The sequence below is a fragment of the Equus asinus genome, chromosome 2 (genome assembly GCF_041296235.1).
Source record: "Equus asinus isolate D_3611 breed Donkey chromosome 2, EquAss-T2T_v2, whole genome shotgun sequence".
In the NCBI taxonomy this organism is placed as follows: domain Eukaryota; kingdom Metazoa; phylum Chordata; class Mammalia; order Perissodactyla; family Equidae; genus Equus; species Equus asinus.
The window spans coordinates 125,873,188-125,894,563 of record NC_091791.1 but is presented as its reverse complement, the minus strand read 5'-3'; the positions used below and the strand labels follow the sequence as shown (position 1 = coordinate 125,894,563).

At 49.9% G+C, this 21,376-nt stretch overlaps 1 protein-coding gene across 1 annotated transcript; it reads right to left on the bottom strand.

Moving 5' to 3' along the window:
* Positions 1–2,765: 2,765 nt before the first annotated feature.
* On the bottom strand, positions 2,766–11,059 carry RPP25 (ribonuclease P and MRP subunit p25). The gene is made up of 2 exons (XM_014841379.3): positions 7,988–11,059; positions 2,766–3,657 (listed from the first exon to the last, which is right to left on the bottom strand). Exon 1 carries the CDS (start codon positions 10,585–10,587, stop codon positions 9,955–9,957), a length of 633 nt encoding a protein of 210 aa, XP_014696865.1. The 5' UTR covers positions 10,588–11,059; the 3' UTR covers positions 2,766–3,657; positions 7,988–9,954.
* Positions 11,060–21,376: the final 10,317 nt, after the last annotated feature.

Genomic DNA, 21,376 nt, shown 5'->3' with positions numbered 1-21,376 from the left:
TTCTTATATTACAAAACTACAAGTGAAACCGGTATACAGTTAGCCGTTGTCAACGAAAATAATCCATAACCAATCTATAAATGAAAATTTGGGAGAGTTTATTCTGAGCTGAAATCTGAGGACCATGGCCCGGGGCCTTTCTTCCCGAAGGAAGAAAGGGCACCAAAGAAGTGAGGTATACAGAGTGGTTATATACCCCCAAACAGGATATTTCACATATGATTGAAATGTCCTTCCCACAATAGTCACAGGATTGCCCTGTCAGCACAGCGCTTGGTGGACACAGCAGGGAGTGGTCTGCTATCTCGGAGGGCCAGAGGGCCGTAGCAGGAGGCAAGTCTGTTGTCTTGAGCTGGGTGGTCACAGGTGAGTGCAGCAATCAGTTCCTAGCCTAAGGAAAGATGCTTAATCCTTAAAGAAATGCCGGAGGGAAGTCAGTTACAGGAGGTTACCAGACAAGCACAATAAAATGTAGATTTAAGTCCTTGCCTTTGGCATTGATTAAGAGTTTCTAGAGAGAAGGTCATCTCCTTTCTTCTTGGTACAGAGAGGGAGGCACCTTTACAGATAGAGATTTCCTTTACAATGTAAATGTCTCCTTAAAAAAGGGCAAGCCAAGTTCTACTTTTCATTTGCTTTCCTGTCTGCAAAGAAACCAGCCTCAAATAATCATGCCAAAGAGACATATCTTGGGGTGGCCATTTCCAGGTCCCCACATCCTCATCAGTTGTAGGTCCTTCTGGTTGTGCTGTGTGGGACACAGCCTCAACATGGCTTGATGAGCGGTGCCATGTCCATGCCTGGGATCTGAACTGCAAAACCCTGGGCTCCTGAAGCAGGGTGCCTGAACTTAACCACTCAGCCTCGGGCTGGCCCCCCACCCATTATTAACTGTGATGCTTAGGCAATATACTATCCTACTCCCACTAGGTTCCTGTAGGTAACATCTCCCTAGTGCCTGGGTCACCATGGTAATGGGTGTTTTAGCTGTTTTTCAGGAATTAGGACCCCCTTGTCCAGTTCAGGCCACCTGAGGCCACCAACCAATCAACTAGACCTGTGAAGGTGTGTGATAAATGACCTTTTTGAGGTCAACAGACTAAACACTCCACGCTCAGATCATGCTAACACTACCATCTTGTGAACATGCATCCTGTGAAGAGCCGTGAAGCTTTACTAGGCTTGTGCAGATCATCAGTTACCTCACTTCTTACCTCCAGTCATCTATCCCCACACTTCAGACCACCTTGCCCACTACCCCATAAATATCCCTGATTCTCCATTTTGGGGGAGGCAGATTTGAGGCTAATTCTCCCACTTTCTTATGTGGCTGCCTTGTGATTTAAACCCTCTCTCTGCTGCAACCTTGTCATTTTGGTGATTGACTTCCTCGGCGACCAGCAAAAACAAACCTGGTTCGGTAACACAAGAATTGAAAAATGAGTCCAACTGCTTCTCTTTACAGATAGAAAACAGGCTCAGAAATTAGGTTGCTTGGGCTGGCCCGGTGGCGCAGCAGTTAAGCGCGCATATTCCGCTTAGGCGGCCCAGGGTTTGCTGGTTCAAATCCCGGGTGTGGACAAGGCACCACTTGGCAAGCCATGCTGTGGTAGGCGTCCTACATATAAAATAGAGGAAGAAGGGCATGGATGTTAGCTCAGGGCCAGTCTTCCTCAGCAAAAAGAAGAGGTTTGGTGGTGGATGTTAGCTCAGGGCTAGTCTTCCTCAAAAAAAAAAGAGGAAATTAGGTTACTTGCTGGCAATCAAGGCTCTTTTCACCAAATCCCCAGTTGTGAGGACTCACTTGGATGTTTCTGACCAAACTCCTGGCCCCATTTCCTACAAGAGGGCTCCTATAAGCAACTGCTCTGAAATGAGGTTAAATTCCAAGACTTAACATCTAATCTGGCCTCACCGAACTACATCATGTCTTTGAGCTCCTGGGCAGTGGGGCCACTTTCCCCAGGCCCAAATTATCTTGCTGCCACCCAGAGTTAACGAGACAGTCTGTTTTGTCTTGGTATCCCTCATTCTCTATCCCTGGACTCACTGAGGAGAGAAAAGATGGACATTCAGCCTCCTCTTTTGCACTCCAGGCCCTCTCTTCTGGGTGTCAGCATCTGCCCTTCTCCTTTTCCTCCCTAGAAGTGTGGCTTTAGAGATTATGAGCCCGGCTAGGAAAAGGATAAAAATGCTTTTCTTTTCAAGCATCTGACCTCACCTCCTCCCAACAACCTAACTAAAGGACACCTGGGGAAGCTTTGACCTCTGTATTTCAACTAAGACTCATCAAACTTCCAAGAGCTGGAAGCCCAGGGTGTCAGGGCTCCTGTAATTAAGTACTGGGATATATTGCAACTGAATTCCAACTAGTCTCTCTGCTATCCGTCTCTCCACTTTTCCTACAGTGCCTTAGATTGGCTACTAGAGTGTTCGTGTTGTTGTTTTTTAATACAGTTATGATCATTTATTATCCCAGCTAAACCTCATGACAACTTTGTGAGATAAGCATTTATCCCATTTTATGGATGAAGGAATAGACTCAAAGGACACTTGCCTAAGAATCACACAGCTAATAAACAGTAGTGCTTAGATTTGAGCCCAGGTTTGTCTAATTCCAGAAATTGTTTTCTTTCCCCATCACCCCTGAAGGTAGGCTTTGCTGGCTTCTCAGTGAATTCTGAGTCCCCTGCTACTTGCGGGCAGTTCTCAGCCTTTATCACCTGTATTAGTTTTCTATTGCTGCAAAAAATTTACCACAAACTAAGCAACCTAAAACAACACTCATTTATTATTTCTCAGTGTCTGCAGGTCAGAAGTTCACGCATGGACTCTACTGGTTCTCTACTCAGGGTCTCACAAGACTGAAATCAAGATGTTGGCCAGGTCTGTGGTCTCATCTGGAGCTCAAAGTCCTCTTCCAAGCTTGTTCAGGTTGCTGGCAGAATTCAGTTCTTTGCCGTTGTAGGACTGAGTCCCCATTTTTTCTTGCTAGCTGTTAGTCAAGGACCACTCTCAGATCCTAGAGGCCACCTCCTGGGCCTTACCACATGGCCCCCTCCATAGGCCCTCTCACAATCCCACAGCTTATTTCTTCAAGCTAGCAGGAGAGTGTCTCTATGACACTTCACCCTTTTAAAGACTTCATCTGATCAGGCACAGATCAGGCATATCCAAGGTAACCTCTCTTCTGATTGACTCAAAGTAAATGGATTAGTAGCCTAATCTTGGGAATGATATCCCATCAAATTCACAGATTCCGCCCTGATTATACAAGACATGTACACCACGGGGCATGAATCCTGGAGACCATCTCTGAATCCCCCCTACCACATCACTTACGGGGGCCACTGCTTGTTCCCAGGTCTGCCTCCAGTTGTGGCCCCAACCTCCAGGCCATTCTGCTGCTTCTGGTGGGTGTTCCCTCCCTGATGAGTTCAGACCAGACATCCTGGATCTTGCCCAAGGCCATCAAGGTCTTTTGTCTCTTCTTACCATCTTCTGCCCCGAAATGCTTTTCTGTCCCTCTGGAGAAGCAGTAGCTGGACTTCAGATGCCTCACGGATCATCATCACTAGTCCATCAGCCTATGGGCTTCCTGTTGCAGCCCAGAGCCTTCATCCTGGAGCAGTTGTGATGAGGCATTTCCTCTGATGTCTGCAGAGGGGAGGGATGATGTTACTGAGGAACTTGTGAGGAAAAGGACACTGTTTCACCATGTGAATGTCTAGTAAAGGGAAGTTCACATTCAAGAAAAGCTCTTATCTTCTCTGGTGGAAATGAAACATGCATCAGGAAAACAACGAATCCTGCCATTTCAAGGCTGGAAGTGGCCCTTGAGGCCATTAGTCTGACCCTACATTGCTTCCATTTCCTCAGGTCCCTACTCACCTTCAATGATGGTGATGTCACTACTAGACTGCTTTGAAAATGGGGATGAACAAGATATGGCACCTGAGAGAATGACATTCTTGCTGCTGTTGAATTATAGCTCTGCCATATGCCCTTAGGCGAGTTACTCCAATTTCCTGAACCATAGTTTCCTCTTCTATAAAATGGGAACAATAGTGGAACCTATCTAATAGGTCATTGGGAAGATTACATAAGATAATGCATGTAAAACACTGTGTCCTGGCTGGCATACAGTAAGGGTTCAATAAATGGTAACTGTTACTCTGTAGAACAAGTATTTTCCTCTTGTAAAATCGTAGAAATTCTTTTCCTAGGGCAGGGTAGGCTGTGAGATGGGGACAAAGCATGGAGGTGGGGTAGACAAACACACCATATGGATCACTTGAGAATCAGGGAGAAGGGTGGCAGAAGGAAACAGTCTTCAAAGGTAATCCTGTGGGGCCACCATCCAACAGAGATAGGAGGGCTCTGATGATACTTTTTCGTAGTTTATTTATATTTATTATGTAATTTCCTAAATTATTATTTTTATGATCAGAAAATCATTAAAGGATATAATTTTGTATTGAAATATAACACATACTAAAATTCACCCTTTTGAAGTATACAATTCAGTGATTTTTAGTATATTCACCATGTTGTATAAGCGTTATCACTAGTTCCAGAACATTTTCATCACCCTAAAAAGAAACCCCACACCCAACGGCACCCACCAACCCCACTAGCCCTAGGCAACCACTAATCTAGTTTCTGTTTCTATGGATTTGCCTATTCTGGACATTTCATATAAATAGAATTAAATGACGTGTTCTTTCTGTCTGGTATCTTTCACTTAGCATAATGTTTTCAAGGTTCATCCTCATTGTAACATGACTCATTACTTCATTTTTCATGGCAGAATCATACTCCGTTAAATGGAGTTACTTAATGGAGTATAATTAAATAATTTCTCTTACCTTTCATCAGTTTATGGACATTTGGGTTGTTTCCACTTTTTAGCTATTCTGAATAAGGCTGCTTAAACATTTGTGTATGTGTTTTTGTGTGGACGTATTTTTCTTTATTTTTTTTTTTAAAGATTTAATTTTTTTCCTTTTTCTCCCCAAAGCCCCCCAGTACATAGTTGTATATTCTTTGTTGTGAGTCCTTCTAGTTGTGGCATGTGGGACGCTGCCTCAGCGTGGTTTGATGAGCAGTGCCATGTCCGTGCCCAGGATTTGAACCAACAAAACACTGGGCTGCCTGCAGCGGAGCTCGCATACTTAAGCACTCGGCCACGGGGCCAGCCCCTGTGTGGACATATTTTTCAGTTCTTTTGGGTATATATCTAAGAGTATTATACGGGTCATATGGTAACTCTATGTTTAACTTTTTGAGGAACTGCTGAACTGTTCCAAAGCAGCCTGCACCATTTTCCCTTCCGGCCAGCAATGTACACATGTTCCAATTTTTCCACATCCTTATAATTTTTTTTAACAAAAAAAGCTGAGGGCTGGCCCGGTGGCGCAGCACTTAAATGCACACGTTCTGCTTCGGCGGCCCAGGAGTCACCAGTTCAGATCCCGGGTGCAGACATGGCACCGCTTGGCAGGCCATGCTGTGGCAGGCGTCCCACATATAAAGTAGAGGAAGATGGGCACGATGTTAGCTCAGGGCCAGTCTTCCTCAGCAAAAAGAGGAGGGTTGGCAGCTGTTAGCTCAGGGCTAATCTTCCTCAAAAACAAAACCAAACAAATCTATGGTGACCTTGAGCTTCTTCAAAGAGTAGTTAGAACTCAAGGGCCCAGATGGGAAGAGAAGCTGTGGTGCAGATAGGTTGGGCCACTGTCCATGGACTGGACCGTTAAGGACTTCGATGTGGCATCAGAACAGTTCAGAAATCTGGCTCAGCCAGTCTTTATTCACTCAGTCAACAGTTCTCTGTGGGCTTCCTCTGTGTCAAGAGCTGGGTAGGGAACAAGGCAGGCAGGATCCATTCAATCATGGCTTCTGCTTTATTGGGGTGACTGACAACCAGAGGATCACATTGAGGGTACAATTACAAACTAAAATCTGTGCTCTGAGAAGAAGAAGCCTGGTGTCACCAAGGAGACTCTCCTATGGCTGTATTTCCTTCCTTCCTCCCTCCCTCCCTTCCTTCCTCTTCACTTCCTCCTTTCCACCCTCTCCTCCTTTCTTCCCTCCCCTCCTTTTTTCAATTACCCCTCTCTCTGGGAGACAGGGAGGTATTTCAACATCACAGTGAAATAGAGGGGACTAGAGTCCCTAGTGACTAAGGTGGGCTTAGCAATGACCAAACTGCAAAACTAATGGGGCGTAATGGGGTGGGGGTTGGGAGACTGAGAGAGGGGGATGAGGGAGGTGTGTGAGTGGGTGGGACTTTATTTGACCCAGGTCGTCCCCCTACTGTGCAGTGAACATGCCCTGGCACGTTTGTGGCCAAGGGACAACAGCTCCTAAAGTTTTTACCAATTTGAGGCTGTGGACACTCTCCCCCGCCCCCTGCAATCCCTCTATTGTTTGGCCCTTACATAACATATCCCCTGGGATGCCAGGAAGGCAGGCCAAGTCCTGGCCAGGCTAAGGTTAATGCTACAAGGAGAAGCTCTCCTCTGTCCTGGCTGTAATGGCAGTGAAATCCTACCCAGTCTGGGGAGCTCTCAAATCTGTCCGCACTACCACTGTCCCATCTCTTATCTCTCTTTAGCCTCTGAGATGCAGTCAGGCCCCTTCCAAACCACCTCCCACCAACACAGGTGTCAGAGGGATCCTTTTCAAACACCAGTCAGCCTGGGGCACTCCCTGGCTTCCATTGGCCCCCCACTTCCTTCAGGGAGGCTCCATGTAACCTGGCTCCCACCTGGTACTCCAGTCCCACCTGCCTCTCACCACGTATCTTTCAGACACTTATGGTTCCCATAACAGCAGATGTAGAATCACCTTCTGTGGTCTGCCTGGAATTCCCTGTCCAGTCTTGTCTAGCTGTAACTCCTTCTGGTCCTTGGGGAACCAGCCCCATCAGCACCTCTGGGTATTAAGTGCCCCTTCTTAGAGCTCCCGCCTTTGCCCACTATCATTATATTGTGCTGTAACTTTCTTTTCTTTCTTTCCACTAGACTGGGACATCATTGAGGCAGGAAAAATGTCTAATTACACTGTGATTCTTCCCCCCAGCTCCACCCTGTGCCTACATTAGGACTTGGCACAACAACAAAGTCCCTCAAGGCCCAGCTGGAGGTCCACTGCTCGTCTGACCACAAGCTCTGGCCTTGGATTATATACATTTATTTTCCCAAATGGATTTTTTTTTTCCTGAAGAAGATTTGCCCTGAGCTAACATCCATGCCAGTCTTCCTCTATTTTTTATTATGTGGGCTACCAGCATAGCATGGCTAACAGAGCAGTATATGCCTGCGCCTAGGAACCAAACCTGGGCTGCCAAAGCAGAGCACGCTGAACTTAACCACTAGACCACAGGGGCCAGCCTCCAAATGGATTTTATTGTGTGATCTGACAGCTTTGTGGGTGTGAGCCTTCACTGCCACTCCTAGCCTGCATGTGCCCAAAGGCAGGGCCCAGGAAGCTCCTGGATAGAGGCCACAGGAGAGATGGGGTCTCTCAGGGGGGCTTCCCACTCCCTCCCATTCTGCTACTAGTCAGCTCCCAAAGTGGGCGTCTCTGAGGGGCTCCCCTAGCCACTCTCCTCCTTATTCCAGCACTTCTCAGGTTTTCACCTCAGCCTTGGGATGTGGGTGTACAGGTACAGCTATCGTCTTCCTGTGGAGCCTGCTCCTGGGTCAGCAGGGCCAGAGGATCAGTAAGGCAGGGGTGGGGTGCTCACGGGTGCTGGGTTCCATTAGCATCCAAGAGCACCTATCAAAAGAATGGGAACTGACCCTGCTGGGGTGGAGTGGGGGTGCAGAAAAGAAAGCCAGTTTCAAAACCTGCTTTCTGGCATGGGAAGCAGAAACTCAGCCCACCGTGGGGGCAAGTTAATACTCTGAAGGTGAGGAAACAACATGCCCCTCTCCTCCCCATGTTGCAGGATGAGTTTCTAGGCTGGAAAGGGACTTACCTGACTCAAGCCATCAAGGGAAAGCCTCTGCCTGCATAGTCCTCGTGAACCAGCAATCAGGACTTCAGACACTAACGGCCTTGGAAGGTTGGCCCTTTTCCAGAATCAAGACCAGTCTCCTTTAAGCTTCTACCATGCAGGACCTCTTCCAAGTTTTATCATTTACTTTACATATGGAAACCCAGGACAGGCCCAGAGCACGTTACTTGTCCGGAGAGTTTACATTCTCTCTATTCTTCTTGGGCTGCCCCTGCGAGGGTCAGAGAAGCACACTCAAAAACCCTTGGTTCTCCCCAGGGACTCATCAAGAACAAGAAATTGAGGAGCGTGATCAGTGTCAGATTCTGGATGACAGGGCTCACTGATCAAAAGCTTAAGCAGACAAGGGGGTGGGGGACAACTCCCTGAAGGGCCCCTCCTGTCAGCTGCAGAAACCTACTCTTGTCACCAGCAGAATTTATTTCAGGGTTCTGCCAGCAAAGTGACTTACATTTTTCCCTATCTCCTTTCCAGGGGTGCTGTCGAGTTGCATGGGGTGGGCTCTGCTTCTGAGATCCTGGAGCTATGTGCCCCTCCTTCACTCGCTAGAGTTCTTCCAGCACACAGCACTTCCCCCTACTCCCCCCAGTTGACTTGGAGTTGGGCAGCGAGGCTTATGAGGCTGTTATCTTTCCACAGACAGCTGTGCAGGGCTGCAGGCAGCAGCTTATCAGGGAGCCTGCAGTGATTCACAGCCCAAGTCCCAGCTTCTCTGCTGAATAGTAATTTCCAGCAGTGGATTTGTGCTCAGTCTCTCTCCTCCCCTCTCCAAGGGTGTGCTGTCCTTTCTGAAAGAAAGCAGTGAAGGGGAGATCCTACCATGGGGCTCAGGGGGTGGGGTTGTGCCAGCCTTCTGAATAAGGCTGTCTATTGGCAGGAGGCTGCAGGTTTAGGGACCCCAGTGGGGTCTGCCACCCTTGACAGTGACCCTCAGCAGAGTTCATCAATGCTCGGCTTCCTTCCCCTCCCAGAAAAGCAATGTGCTGCTCCATTTCCCTTAGAGGTAGTGCACAAGGGGACAAAGGCACCCTTTGGGCCACAAGCCCCTGAGGCTAGAACCAGCCAGCAAGGGCTGGGAGATAGGGAAAAGCCAGGAACCAGCCAACGTGTCCCTTGCACCATTTTGAAGCTCTCCAATCTTTGTGCCTGACCCTGAAGACACCAAAAGCTAAGGATTCCAAGCTGGAGAGGACTGAGACACAAGGGGGCAGGCCGGAGCAGTCTCTGCACCGTGGTTAGGAAAAAACCTGGGGAAAGAGCCATTTTTGCATTTGTTTTATTGGAAGCAAGACTCTAGCTGTGGGGCTCAGGGGAGCAGGCATGGAGACTTCTGTCCTGGGTCTCTCCCTCTGAGCCAGCCGGGGGTAGGGGGCTTGTTAAAAGAGCTAGAGGCCATGGAGATGCCCCTGCCACGATTTCAGGATGCTCCTTAAAAGTAGAGGAAGGAAAACTAGAAAGGGAACTGTGTTCTGGAGCGAGGGGCAGAATAGGGCCCCCCCACAACTCCGACTCCCCTCTCCTCAAGCAGTTTCTCAGCCCTTGCCCTCTGCTGCTAGTGGTGGGGGTGATTACAAGAGCTCTCCTGGGCTTCCACACTCAGAGGCCCCCACCTGAATGCTGGGTACCTTTAACCCTCGGGGTCCCTGAGCAAGGCTCGAGTCCCCCTGCCCACCATTCCCTCCTGAAGAAGGTCCCAGTATGGCTCAAAAAAGCTGAAGGTGGAGTTCTGCGTCTTCAGGCAACACAGGTGGAGGAGCAACCAGCCCAGGAAGCTTCCTTGGGGTCCCTCTCTTGTCGCCTTGGGGTCCATGCTGCCAGTCTGAGGAGGTGTGTCCAGGTTGTGGGCTCCAGAATACCGAGGCCTGAAAGGCTGAAGGTGCGTCTCAAGGTCCATCTAGGTGGCCCAGAGCCGGGAATTCTCAGGCTGTCTAGTCCTCTTGCGCGGCACCTGGCTCAGGTTGTGATCGCTTCGCGGAGCCTTCTCCAGCCGCAGGTTCCCCTAGGCTCCTCTTGGATGTGGGCGCGGATGGCTGGGAAGAGGGGCCAGCATGGGGGTTAGGGGGCTGGTAGCCCGGTTGGCGCGGATCCAGTGCATCCTTGGAAAGTAGGATGGCGAGGCTGGGCACGTTCTTAACTACACTGAGACTGGTAGCTGGGTCGCCAGGCTTCTGACTCGGCGAGGGCCCAGGTGGCTGGCTCTGCCACACCTCGCGCACACTCCGGTAGCGCAGCCGCGTGACCTGGTGCAGGCCCGCCAGGCGGCGCTTGAGGATCTCCGCGCACGTGACGGTCTTGGTGGTGGCCCGACCGCAGCCGCTGAAGACGATGGCGCGCGTGGCTGGCTGCGCCATGCTGGCGGTGGCGAAGGCCAGCAGGTTCCGGATCTTGCTGCCCTCTTTGACCCGCATGTGCACCGCTCCCGGCGCCAGGTCCGCGAAGGGGCCAGAGCCCGGGCCGCCCCCATCGGCCCCGCCCCCCACCGGCGCCTCCTCGGAGCGCACCTTACGGAAGTTCTCCATGCGCCGTCGTTGCCAGGACCGCGGGGACGCGAGCTTCGCCATGGGGCCGCCTCAACCCCGGGGCTGCATGGCCGCCAGTCGCGTCCGGCAAGGGCCGGGAAGGGGTAAAGATGCAGGAGACGCGTGGACGCTGGCAGGCGGGCTAGGACGGCGCGATCCTTGTCTCCCACTTCTCCCCAGTGGGCGCTGCTCTACTCCGCGCTCTCGGCACCCTGAGCTCCGCACCTTCAGCGGAGGCCCCGCCTGGGAGCCTGGGAGCCCCCGCCCCTTCCGCCAGGCCCCGCCCTTAACTCGGCCCAGCCTGCCCGGGTCCCAGCCTCGCCATCCTCTCGGATTCAGTCGGGTCCTCAGCTACGGGGGCGTGGGAGCGGTGCACACGCTGGGGCGCAAGGGCAACGCCAGGCGGTGGGTTGTCAAGCGAAGTTCCCTTATGATCTCCATCAGTCGTCTCCGAGCCAACCCTCATAAACGGGCAACCTAAATAAGAACTGCGTTTGTGATGCAAATGCCGCCACAAGTCGGGTCCCCGAGCACTTCCGCGTTCAAATTGAAGGCTACTCCTTGTCCCCTCCCAAGGAGAGATTTCTAAGTAGGCTGCTGGGGCCTCTTTCCTCCAATCCTCCAGAGAACTCCCCTACTCTGTCCCTTCCGCTCCCGAGCCAGTATTCTCGCCTCAAGGACAGCCTGTGCACGGTCAGCAGAGTGCGGGAGGCGCTGGCTCCGGCTGCGCTCCGCGCCTACCCTCGGACGACTATTCACGGCGTGGTCCTCGCAGGGCAGCCAAAAACCGAGATGTCAGCCTCGGTGCGCCTGACCGGAGCTGGAGGCTCCTGGACCCCCGTACACCCCTGCGTGTGGGGAGTGAGGCTCTGCGTCAAGCTGTTCCGTGAGGTGAATGGGAAAAGGAGACCCCTTCTCCAGGGGAGTTAAGCTCCCTCCACCCATGCCTCAAAGCACACCATTAGAGCTGCATGCTTTAGGGTGAGCCGAGCATGCTTCCCTGCTAACGTGAGTCCCTTCTTCCCAAGTGGAATTCGTTGTCAGTCAGCCTTGGCCCCCTGAGACTCAGTGGGATCCTTTTTTTCAAAAAGGAGACGATGAAGGCAGGTTTTGAGAGAGAGAATGGCGGAAGGTGGGAAGTTGAAGCTTTGGGGGTATTATGAAGCTACTGGGTGCCCCTCTCAGGGAACTCCAAGGGATGAGGAAAGTGGCCCTGGATCTCCTCCCAAGAGAGATGAGCAGTGAAGGGAGGGGTGAGGTTGGGATTGAAGGACTGCTGATGAGAGGGAGGGGGTTTGAGAAGGAGCTGGCCCCTCTTTAGAACTGCCCTGGGGCATCGCCCTTCATCCTTCCACCCCTCTCACACACACGCACAGTCAGAAACGAGAGAGTGGGGCGCCTGATCCAGATGGGGCAGACTAGAACTGGGTGTAGCGGGGAGGCGCACGGAGAGCTGCCTTGGGCGGGAAACTCTGAAAGTGCTGGGGGCATACCAGTGCTTGGGGGTGCTGGGCCCCACTCATGAGACAGGGCTGTCACGGTCCCCCTCTCCATCTTCAGGCTCTTCTCGCCTCCTCAGCATCTTGTATCTTCTAGTTCTCGGCCCTTGCTGTTCAGAACCTGGGGCTGACCCCATTACCGCCCCTTGGGAGTTGCTGGAACAGGTGGATCTTTGCGCCCCAACGTATGAGCGACCGCCCCTTCTCCGATCTCTTGCTCGCGCGTTGGGATTAAGGGCCCTCGAGGTCGCAGTCCACTCCAAATATGGACTTTAGCCGCTGCCCTTCTCCCGCGGGCCCCCTGAGGAACAGCCATAGAAGCTGGAGGTACAGCGGCCTTGAGAAGACACAAAGATTGTCTGCAGCGCGTAGTCGGGCGCGGGGACCCTCAGGCTCTGCAAGACCCAGGCAGTTGTGGGACTTAAAGGTGGCAGTTTCGGCTAGGCCCGAGAAAAAGTGCCTGAATGGCTGGAATCTACGGTAGAATAGGCTGGTTAGGGAAGAAGCGAGCTCTCCATCCAAGGGGGGGATGCAAGCCTAGGCTGAACGTTCACTTGGAGGGGATATAAGCAGGAGTCTGTAGTTTGGAGGCAAAGGCCTAGAAGATCCAGGTTTGGCGAGGGTAGGGTAAGGATGGGGCTGTTCTGCGTCCGCTTGGGTTGGCCCTCGAAGGCACCTACCCTCAACCCCCCTCCAACTGCCGCCAGCGGTAAAAGACTCGGATTCACTTCGCTCCCCAGTCAGTGAAGGGAGAGCGTGGAAAAGGCCTGCATGCCCTCCCGCCGATTCCCTCCCTTTCCCCCCTCCCTCTGCAGCACTTAAAATGTAAATGTACTTCGTGATTAGCCGCCGGGTCGCTAATTACCGCTGTAGCCATTCATTACACTGTCAGCGCGCGTCGTAGCCCGCCGGCTGTGCACCCCTGCCGGGCCGCGGAGTGGCAGGGCTGGCTGGGAGGGTGGGGGGAACGCGTGGATGGGGGGTACTGAGAATGAGGGTAATGAGGTTGGCTGGGAGAAAGTGGAGGCGGGAGAGGGGCGGGTACGGCAGAAAACCGGGTGGGCGGTGAAGTACCGGGGCGGGGCAGGGAGGGGGCAGAAATGCCGGAGGCAGCTAGGAATGCGGGCGGAGGAGAGAGCGAAAATGCCAGGGGAAGGGGGCGGTGTGAGGGAGGAAACCCGGTTGAGCGGGGAGACGGGAGAATACCCGGGGAGGCAGCGAGGAACCCCGGCGCCCGGGCGGACGCGGCTGGGAGGGGAGTGGAGGGCTCAACTCTGCGAAGGTGAGTAAATACCTTGGAGCATCTGTGGCGAACACCCTGCGACGGTTAGAAGCGTGGAAAGGCAGTCAAGATTTTCTGTTAAAAGAGCCAGATGCCGGCTATACCCACAGTAGGACCGCAAGTATTCTTTAAAAGGGGGCGAGTCTATTTCCGTGTGTGCGTGTTTATAGATGCAAATATATTTTTTAAATATCTGCAAGAAAACAGCACACTGTCTCTTACCTCTGAGGCCACATCCAGTTTCTGTGGGCGTCCTTAAGAAAAGAACTACTAAATATGAATCCAAAGTTAAGCAGAGTCTTGGAACAACCTGTGTACTGAGGTACTGACCTTGAAGCCCGAGCTTCATTAGCTTCTTTTTGCCTCTGTGACCTTGGGCATTTTATGCCTTGGTTTTCTCAGCCATAAAATGGGGCTAACATCAGAACCTACCTCATAAAGTGGTTGTGAGACACATAACAATCTTAGAAACTTGGCTGGTAAGTTCTCAGGAAATATTGACTAATATTATTTTTCATATATTATTTGTGATTAAAATAAATTTTAAAAATTTAAAAAGGGAGGCAAGGGAGAAAAGAAGCTCGTGAAAAGGAAAGGAAATGGACAAAGCCTTGGAAATAGCAATTTTCCTAATATGTTAGGGACTAGTGAGGGGCAAATTAGACTCCTTTTACCCTCAGAGGAGGTGGTGGGGTGGCTAGCCTGGACCCCAAGCCTGGCCAACACGGCATCATCCTCTGCTCTGAAAATGAACCTTTCCAGAAGTATATCCTGTCTCTCGCCTCTAGTGGACAGATCTCCTCTCACCCCAAGACTGGAAGAAAATCCCTGGCGCAGGGCAGGTCTCGTCCTCCTCTGTCTCCAATGGTGGGAAGAGGATGGGAGCTCCTAAAGCACCTGGTCCTGTCCTAGCCTCTCTGGGCAGGGACTTGGGAGCATGCAAAGGAGTCAGGACTGGAAAGTTAGAGGGGACCAGAGGGAGCTCAGATTTATCAGGCATCCACCAGTGCCCAGCACAGGGCCAGTTACTCTCACAGATCTATTATTCTCTTATTTAATCCTCACAATTTTCCTTTCCATCCTTGTTTGACAGATGTGGAAACTGAGTCACACAGAGGCTAAGTAACTTGCCCAATGTACCACAGCTAGAAAGCAGCAACTGTAGATATTTGAATGTATGTGCTCTGACTCATTTTACTACCTTACCTGAGTATAAGAGAAAAAGAAACTTTTAAAGGATTTGAGCTTCCCAGTAAAGGTATGAGTTGGTTTTGCAGAGAGAGGGGGTTCCTACAGTGGGGAAGATTATTGGTTATCTATTACTGCATAAAAAATTTACCCCAGGGGCTGGCCCAGTGGAATAGCAGTTGAGTTTGCTTGCTCTGCTTTGGGGTCCCGGGGTTCGCTGGTTCAGATCCCAGGTGCGGACCTATGCACCGCTTATCAAGCCATGCTGTGGCAGGCGTCCCACATATAAAATAGAGGAAGATGGGCACAGATGTTAGCTCAGGGCTAATCTTCCTTAGCAAAAAGAGGAGGATTGGCAGTGGATGTTAGCTCAGAGCTAATCTTCCTCAAAAAAAAAAAATTTACCCCAAAACTCAGCAGCTTAAAACAAAAACATTTATTATCTTACACCGTTTCTGAGGGCTAGAGATCCAAGAGCACCTTATAGGGGTGGTTCTAACTCAGGGCCTCTCCTGAGGCTGCAGTCAGGATGTTGGCTGAGTCTGGAGGACCCACTCTCAAGCTTATTCACAGGTTGGTCAGAGGCCTCAGTTCACATGGATCTCTCCTAGATCTGCTCATGACATAATAGCTGGCTTCCTGCAGAGTGAGCAATGAGACAGGGAGAGAGAACAAGCAGGGAGCCACAGTGCCTTTTATGGCCCAGCCTCCTCCGAAGGGGAGTATTTGGGGGCAAATTTAGGAGGGGGGGGAATCAGGAATCAACATATTGAAGCAAATATGTGGAAAGACCTTGAATCGGGAGAGCTGAACTTATTTCCTGGCATACAGCAAGCAGTGAATAAATGTTTTTTAAATGGATGCATGAGTGACAACTTTTCTAAGATTATTTTCAAGTCATGGGCATAAGAGCAGTCACCGCTTTATAGGGCTCTCCTGAAGGTTGAGTGGGATTATGGCTCCCAGAGCTCTTTATAAATTTAACACTGCTGGGCAATGATGCCTGGAGGTGAACGTGGCTTAGGAGAGGGGGAGAGCTCTACCATACAGAAGTCCCTGTCCAGGCCAGATACCTCTTCTCTTAGACTGAGTCTCAGGTCCTGGGGTGCTGCTCTGATTGCAGCTCCCCATCTCTGTCTCCACCTCAGTCCAGCCTCCTCACCATATGTCACCTCCAGTCATTGCTTTTCCCCTTGGGCCAGCCAGGACAAGACCCAGGAGTCCCAATACCAGCCAAGCCTCTGCCTTCAGGATGCTCCTCTTCCTGTGCTGGCTTAGCCCCCAAGATGGGGAATGGGGGTTTGCATTGCAGACCCAGTGATGGTGCTATTTAGGGACAAGAGCCATTAACCTTGCATGAAATTCAACTGCTTTCCTAGCAGACAGGCTAGGAGTCACCTATAGACAGCAGACGGCACCTAGCAGACAGTCACCTGAGTCCTGGGAGGGAGAGGAGGAGAGGGGATACGTGGGGCCTAGAATGAGTGAGGAGAGGGGTAGGAGGGGGAAGGGGAGGCAAAAGAAGCCATTGGAGTTCCTTCTCTAGCTCCCCAAGAGTTGGGTGTCTCCCCAACTTCCTTCCAGACTCCAGAGGCGAGTATAGTAAGAAGCCACCACCTGAACAAAGTTAGAGTTCCCAGGAGAGTGCTTGTCCTCAAAAGACTTCCCAAGAGCCTGCTTTGATGCCTGAAATCCCCCATCATTGCTTTCCCCCTTTGGATCAGCTTTGCCATCTAAAGATAAGGTCATACTCCTAATTCCAAAGGCGGAATTGATCAAAAACAAGAGTCAGGATGTTTGAGAACCTTGGGGTGGGAGGAAGGTATAGAGCTGATCAGGTGAGGGAATAGTTGCCAATTACAGCTGACATTTACTCAGCACTTACTATGTGCCAGACACATACTAAGCACTTACATGTACTAACTCAATTAATACAGCAAGCACTATGTGCAACTGCATTTCGTTAGTGAGGTAGAGCCAGATCCAGAGTCAGACAGTCTGGCTCCAGAGTCTGTTGTTAATCATGGTACCAGACCACCTGCAGGAGGAAGGGGAAGCAGGGCAGAGAGCCATCAGTTGTAGGCCTCCCTGGCTGTCCATAATGAAAGTCCTGGAACTCCAGGGTAGAGTTCTGCTTGGCCAGGTGCTTGCCTGGGTGGGGGTGGGGGGGATGGGCGGGGGGCACTGGATGACACCAGAGTGGCTCTTCCTCTGGCTTTGACCTGGGGTAGAGGTGGGGTGCTTGGTTTATGCCTTCCCAGAATTATAGCTATCCTTCGGGGGTGCATTGAGTTTTTGTAAACTTACAAAATACTTGCCCATCTATACCCAGAAGCAGCTAGTGGGGTGGTTAAGAGTCCATAGATGCTGGAACCCAGCTGCCTGGGTTTAAGTCCCAGCTCTGCTCCTTGATAGCTGTGCTCTTGGTCAAGCTATGGAATCTCTCTGTGCCTTTCTTCTCCTGTAAAATGGAGATGATGATGATGATGATAGTACTTCTTGGAATTGTCTCAGGTTATCCCCCTAGTATCTCCATGGGGGTCATCACTCCCACTTCGCAGATATAAGCTAAATCCCTTGCCCTAGGACTCAGCTGCTGAGCAGTACAGCTTGAGGCAAACCTGGAGGACAGGGTAAAAAAATAGAAAGGCAGAGCAGGTTGCCAACCTCCACGGTGCACCCAGGGCTCATGGGTCCTAGCTGTTTGTTGACAGGCAGGAATGCCAGCCCAGTGGTTTTTATTTTGCTTGTGTGTGATTTAACATTTCCTGCTTCATTTCAATGGAGAGTGGTTGTATCAGCTTTTTTGAGTGTTGCATATATAGAGCCCTTCTCCCATCACATCCTGCTGGAGTCATGCTTATGATAAACAATGTAATTGTGTTGCTATAGAGGCCCCTAAGGTCTGGAGCACTGGAAAGAAGCCGGGAAATGATTCCCTTTTTTCTGTGTCACCTCTCTACCTGGCAATTATGCCTTCCTCACCTCTCTGTGGTGGTGAGACTGGAAACAGCTCTTTTCACATAACATCTCTGTAACCCCCATCCCACACCCTACTGGCCCAGAACAGAGCCCCCAAATCAAGCTGAATAAATTGGGGTTCTTCCCAGTTCAGAGAGCTACTTGGTCAAATGCTCTTTATGGCCATGATGGTCCTCTGTCACCACCAGATAATTAATTGTCTTCCCTTCTCTTGAGCAAAAGATGAAGTTACCCAAGTGTGTCTCCTGTCTATTGTTCTGAAGTAAATCACAAGGTACCCTGTACATAATGTCCCAGAAGATAAAAGTTATATATTTCAACAAGCGAAAAAGAGCGTATTTTGTTTGCAAAAATCCTGGGAGGACTCTCTCTTTGCCCAGAAATTATGTGTACTTGCTGATTAATGATCTGCCTGGTGAACTTGCCTCAGGAAAGATAATAAAGTTATGATTGGGTGTCACTAGTTCCCATCCTTTCCACCCCTGGAGAAGTCATGGGAGCAGGCGTAACTCCTCCTTTCTCTGAAGCAGTTGTTTTGTTGTACCCACAGATTTTCACTGTGGGTTGTGGGCACACCTCTCAGATTCTGCCCTGAAGTCCAAGTGAGCAATGCAGATCCAGTGTTTTCAAAAAAGAAGCCAATAATTTCTTGTTTTTGTGACAGTTTCAGGTTGTTAAATGTTGTCAACTGTTTCAGCGACCTATTGCTGGTAACAAATCACCTTAAAACTTAGTGGCTGGGGCCAGCCTGGTGGCGTAGTGGTTAAGTTTGTGTGCTCCACTTTGGTGGCCCAGGTTCGCTGGTTCAGATTCTGGGCGTGGACCTACGCACAGCTCATCAAGCCATGCTGTGGCAGCGTCCCACACAGAAGAACTAGGACTCACAACTAGGATATACAACTATGTACTGCGGCTTTGGGGAGGGGGAAAAAAAAGAGGAAGATTGGCAACAGATGTTAGCTCAGGGCCAATCTTCCTCACCAAAAAGCATACCTTTAAAAAACAAAAACAATCAAAAACAAAAAATTTAAAAAAACCCCTTATGGCTAAAAATAACAATGATTTGTTATTTCCAATTAATTAAATTATCCAGCCCCTGTGGTTTGACTGGACTCCACTGGGCAGCTCTTCTGCTCCATGTGGTGTCTGCTGGGATCACTCATTCATCTGCATTCAGCTGAGAGCTTTACTGGGGCTGGAACACCAAAGATGGCTTCACTCACATGTCTGGTGCCTTAGCTGGTGTTGTTGAAATGGCTGGGGTTCTGGCTGGGCCTCTCTCCACGTGGTCTCTAATAAGTTCAAGATTATTTCTTGGAGTGGCTTGATCCCAAAAAGATGAGAATGGGGGCTGCAAGGCCTCATAAGGTCTAGGTGTAGAAGTCACACATTATTTCTTCCTCTGTATTCTATTGGTCAAACCAAGATACATGTCCAGCCCAAATTCATGATGCAGGGAAATAAACTCTGCCTCTTGGGGGAAGGCCTGACATGCATATATAGGCATGAGAACCTGTAGAGAGATGGCAGCCATCACTATGGACAGTCCAGTATGTCAACCAACTCATATCTTTAAAACACATGTATCTGCAAGTCAGTGTGGCCCATGGTTGCAACTTCTATGTGAAACTTTTAAGGATTTCACCTGGAAATCCGTCATGACCAGGGACTTTTTATGGCAGGAGGAAGGGGTAGGCAGTAGCAGGGCAAGGAGACCATGGGCTTTCTCTGGGGTTTATGTGAACTCTGTTCATTGGAGGAAAAGCATCAGGAACTAGGCACTGCCCATGCCTGACTATTATTTCCTTCTTATTAACTTACTTTGGGACTACTTCTGTCCATCAGCCTGAATCCCAAAGCTACCCAATCATAACCTGGAGGAGAGAAGGCCAAGTGATTGCTGAGATCTCTTTTAATACCCTGGTGGGCTGACCAGGTTTGACTTTAGCCTATGAAATCATTGCAGGATTTTAGTCAGGTCTGTCTTGATTAGATTAGTACTTCAGAAAGCTCACATAAGATGCTAAGAGGCCTCTCTTCCAGTTATCAACTGCTGCATAACACATTATCCAGGATTTAGGTGTGTAAAGCAATCGTTTATTATGCTCACAGATTCTGTGGGTCAGCAATTTAGGTAGGGCACAGCGAGGATGGTTTGTCTCTTCTCCGCCATATCTGTGGTTCCAGCCGGAAGGCTCAAAGGCTGGGGCTGGAATAATCTGAAAGTTTTTTCACTTATGTGTCTGTTGGTTCTTGCTGGCCATCAGCTGGAAGCCTCAGATCTCCATGTGGACCTTTCCATGTGATCTTTCTGCTTGGATTAGTTTGGGCTTCCTCACAGCATGGTGGCTGGATTCTAGGGCAAGCATCCAATGGCAGCAAGAGAGCCAGGCATAAACCACATTGCCTTTTATGATCCAGCCTTGGGTGTCGCATAATGTCACTTCTGCCACATTCTGTTTATCAAGGAAGTTACTAAACCCTGCCCAAGTTCAAGGAGAAAGGAAGCAGATTCCATTTCTTGATGGGGAATGGCAAGGTTCCGGGAGAGCATGTGGGACTAGAAATATTGCTATGGCCATTTTTTGGAGAATATAATCTGCTGCAGCCTCAAAGAGGGGCATGAATCCAGTGAAATCATCATTATCCCTTCAAAGTGTATCCAGAATCTGAGCACTCCTCTGACCTCATCTCCCACCAACCTCCCCTCACTCATTCCATTCAAGCCTCACTGGCTTCCTTGCTTTTCCTGAAACACTATGAACACACTTCTGCATCAGGGCCTTTGCACTTGCTGCTCCTTTTGCGAACTGATATCCTCTGTCCCTCTAATGTGCCCCCAGCTCTCTCCCTCATATCCTTCAGGCTCTGCTCAAATGTCACCTTCTCCAGAGGCCTCCCTGACCACCCTAAAATAACAGTCCCCCTCCTTTAATCTCTATTCCCTTCTCTGGCTTTATTTTTCTTTGTGGAACTTATTATCACCTGACATAACTGTATTTTTTTATTGTTTATTACCAGTCTCCTCCCACTAGAATGGAGGCTCCATGAGGGCAAGGACTTTGTTTTGTTCCTGGCTGCATCTCCAGCTTGCAGCATGGTATCTGATACTCAGTAGGTGCACAATATTTGTTGAGGGAATGAATGACGGGCTTCCTTAGGTGTGAAGAGTCAGCAACCCACCCCCAGGACATGGTTTAGAACAGTGGTTCTTAAAGTGTGATCCAGGGATCTTTGGGAGTCCCCAAGACTCTTTCTTGAGGAGGGAGAATGTATGAGATAAAAACTATTTTTGTAACAATACTAAGACATTATTTGCCTTTTTCATTCTTATTCTCTTATGAATGTACAGTGGAATTTTCCAAAGATTGCACTGACATGTGATATTGCAACAGATTGAATGCAGAAGTAGATATGAGACTCCAGCTGTCTTCTATTAAGCCAGCTATTAAAGAGATCTGCAAAATTGTAAACAATGCCAATCTTCTCGCTACTTTTTTGTGTTTTTTTATTTCTTTATTTTTCCTTTTTCTCCTCAAAGCCCCCCCCGTACATAGTTGTATATTTTTAGTTGTGAGTCCTTCTAGTTGTGGCATGGGGGATGCCGCCTCAATGTGGCCTGATGAGCAGTGCCATGTCCGCGCCCAGGATCCAAACCAGCGAAACCCTGGGCCATGGCAGCAGAGCGCGCGAACTTAACCACTCGGCCACGGGGCCAGCCCCCCTTTGTGTGTTTTTTGTTTTGGAGAATATAATTGCTTTAAATTAATATGTATATATATATTTCTTTTTTGGTGAGGAAGATTGGCCCAGGGCTAACATCCATTGCCAATCTCCCTCTTTGTTTGAGGAAGATTGTCCCTGAGCTACCTAACATCTG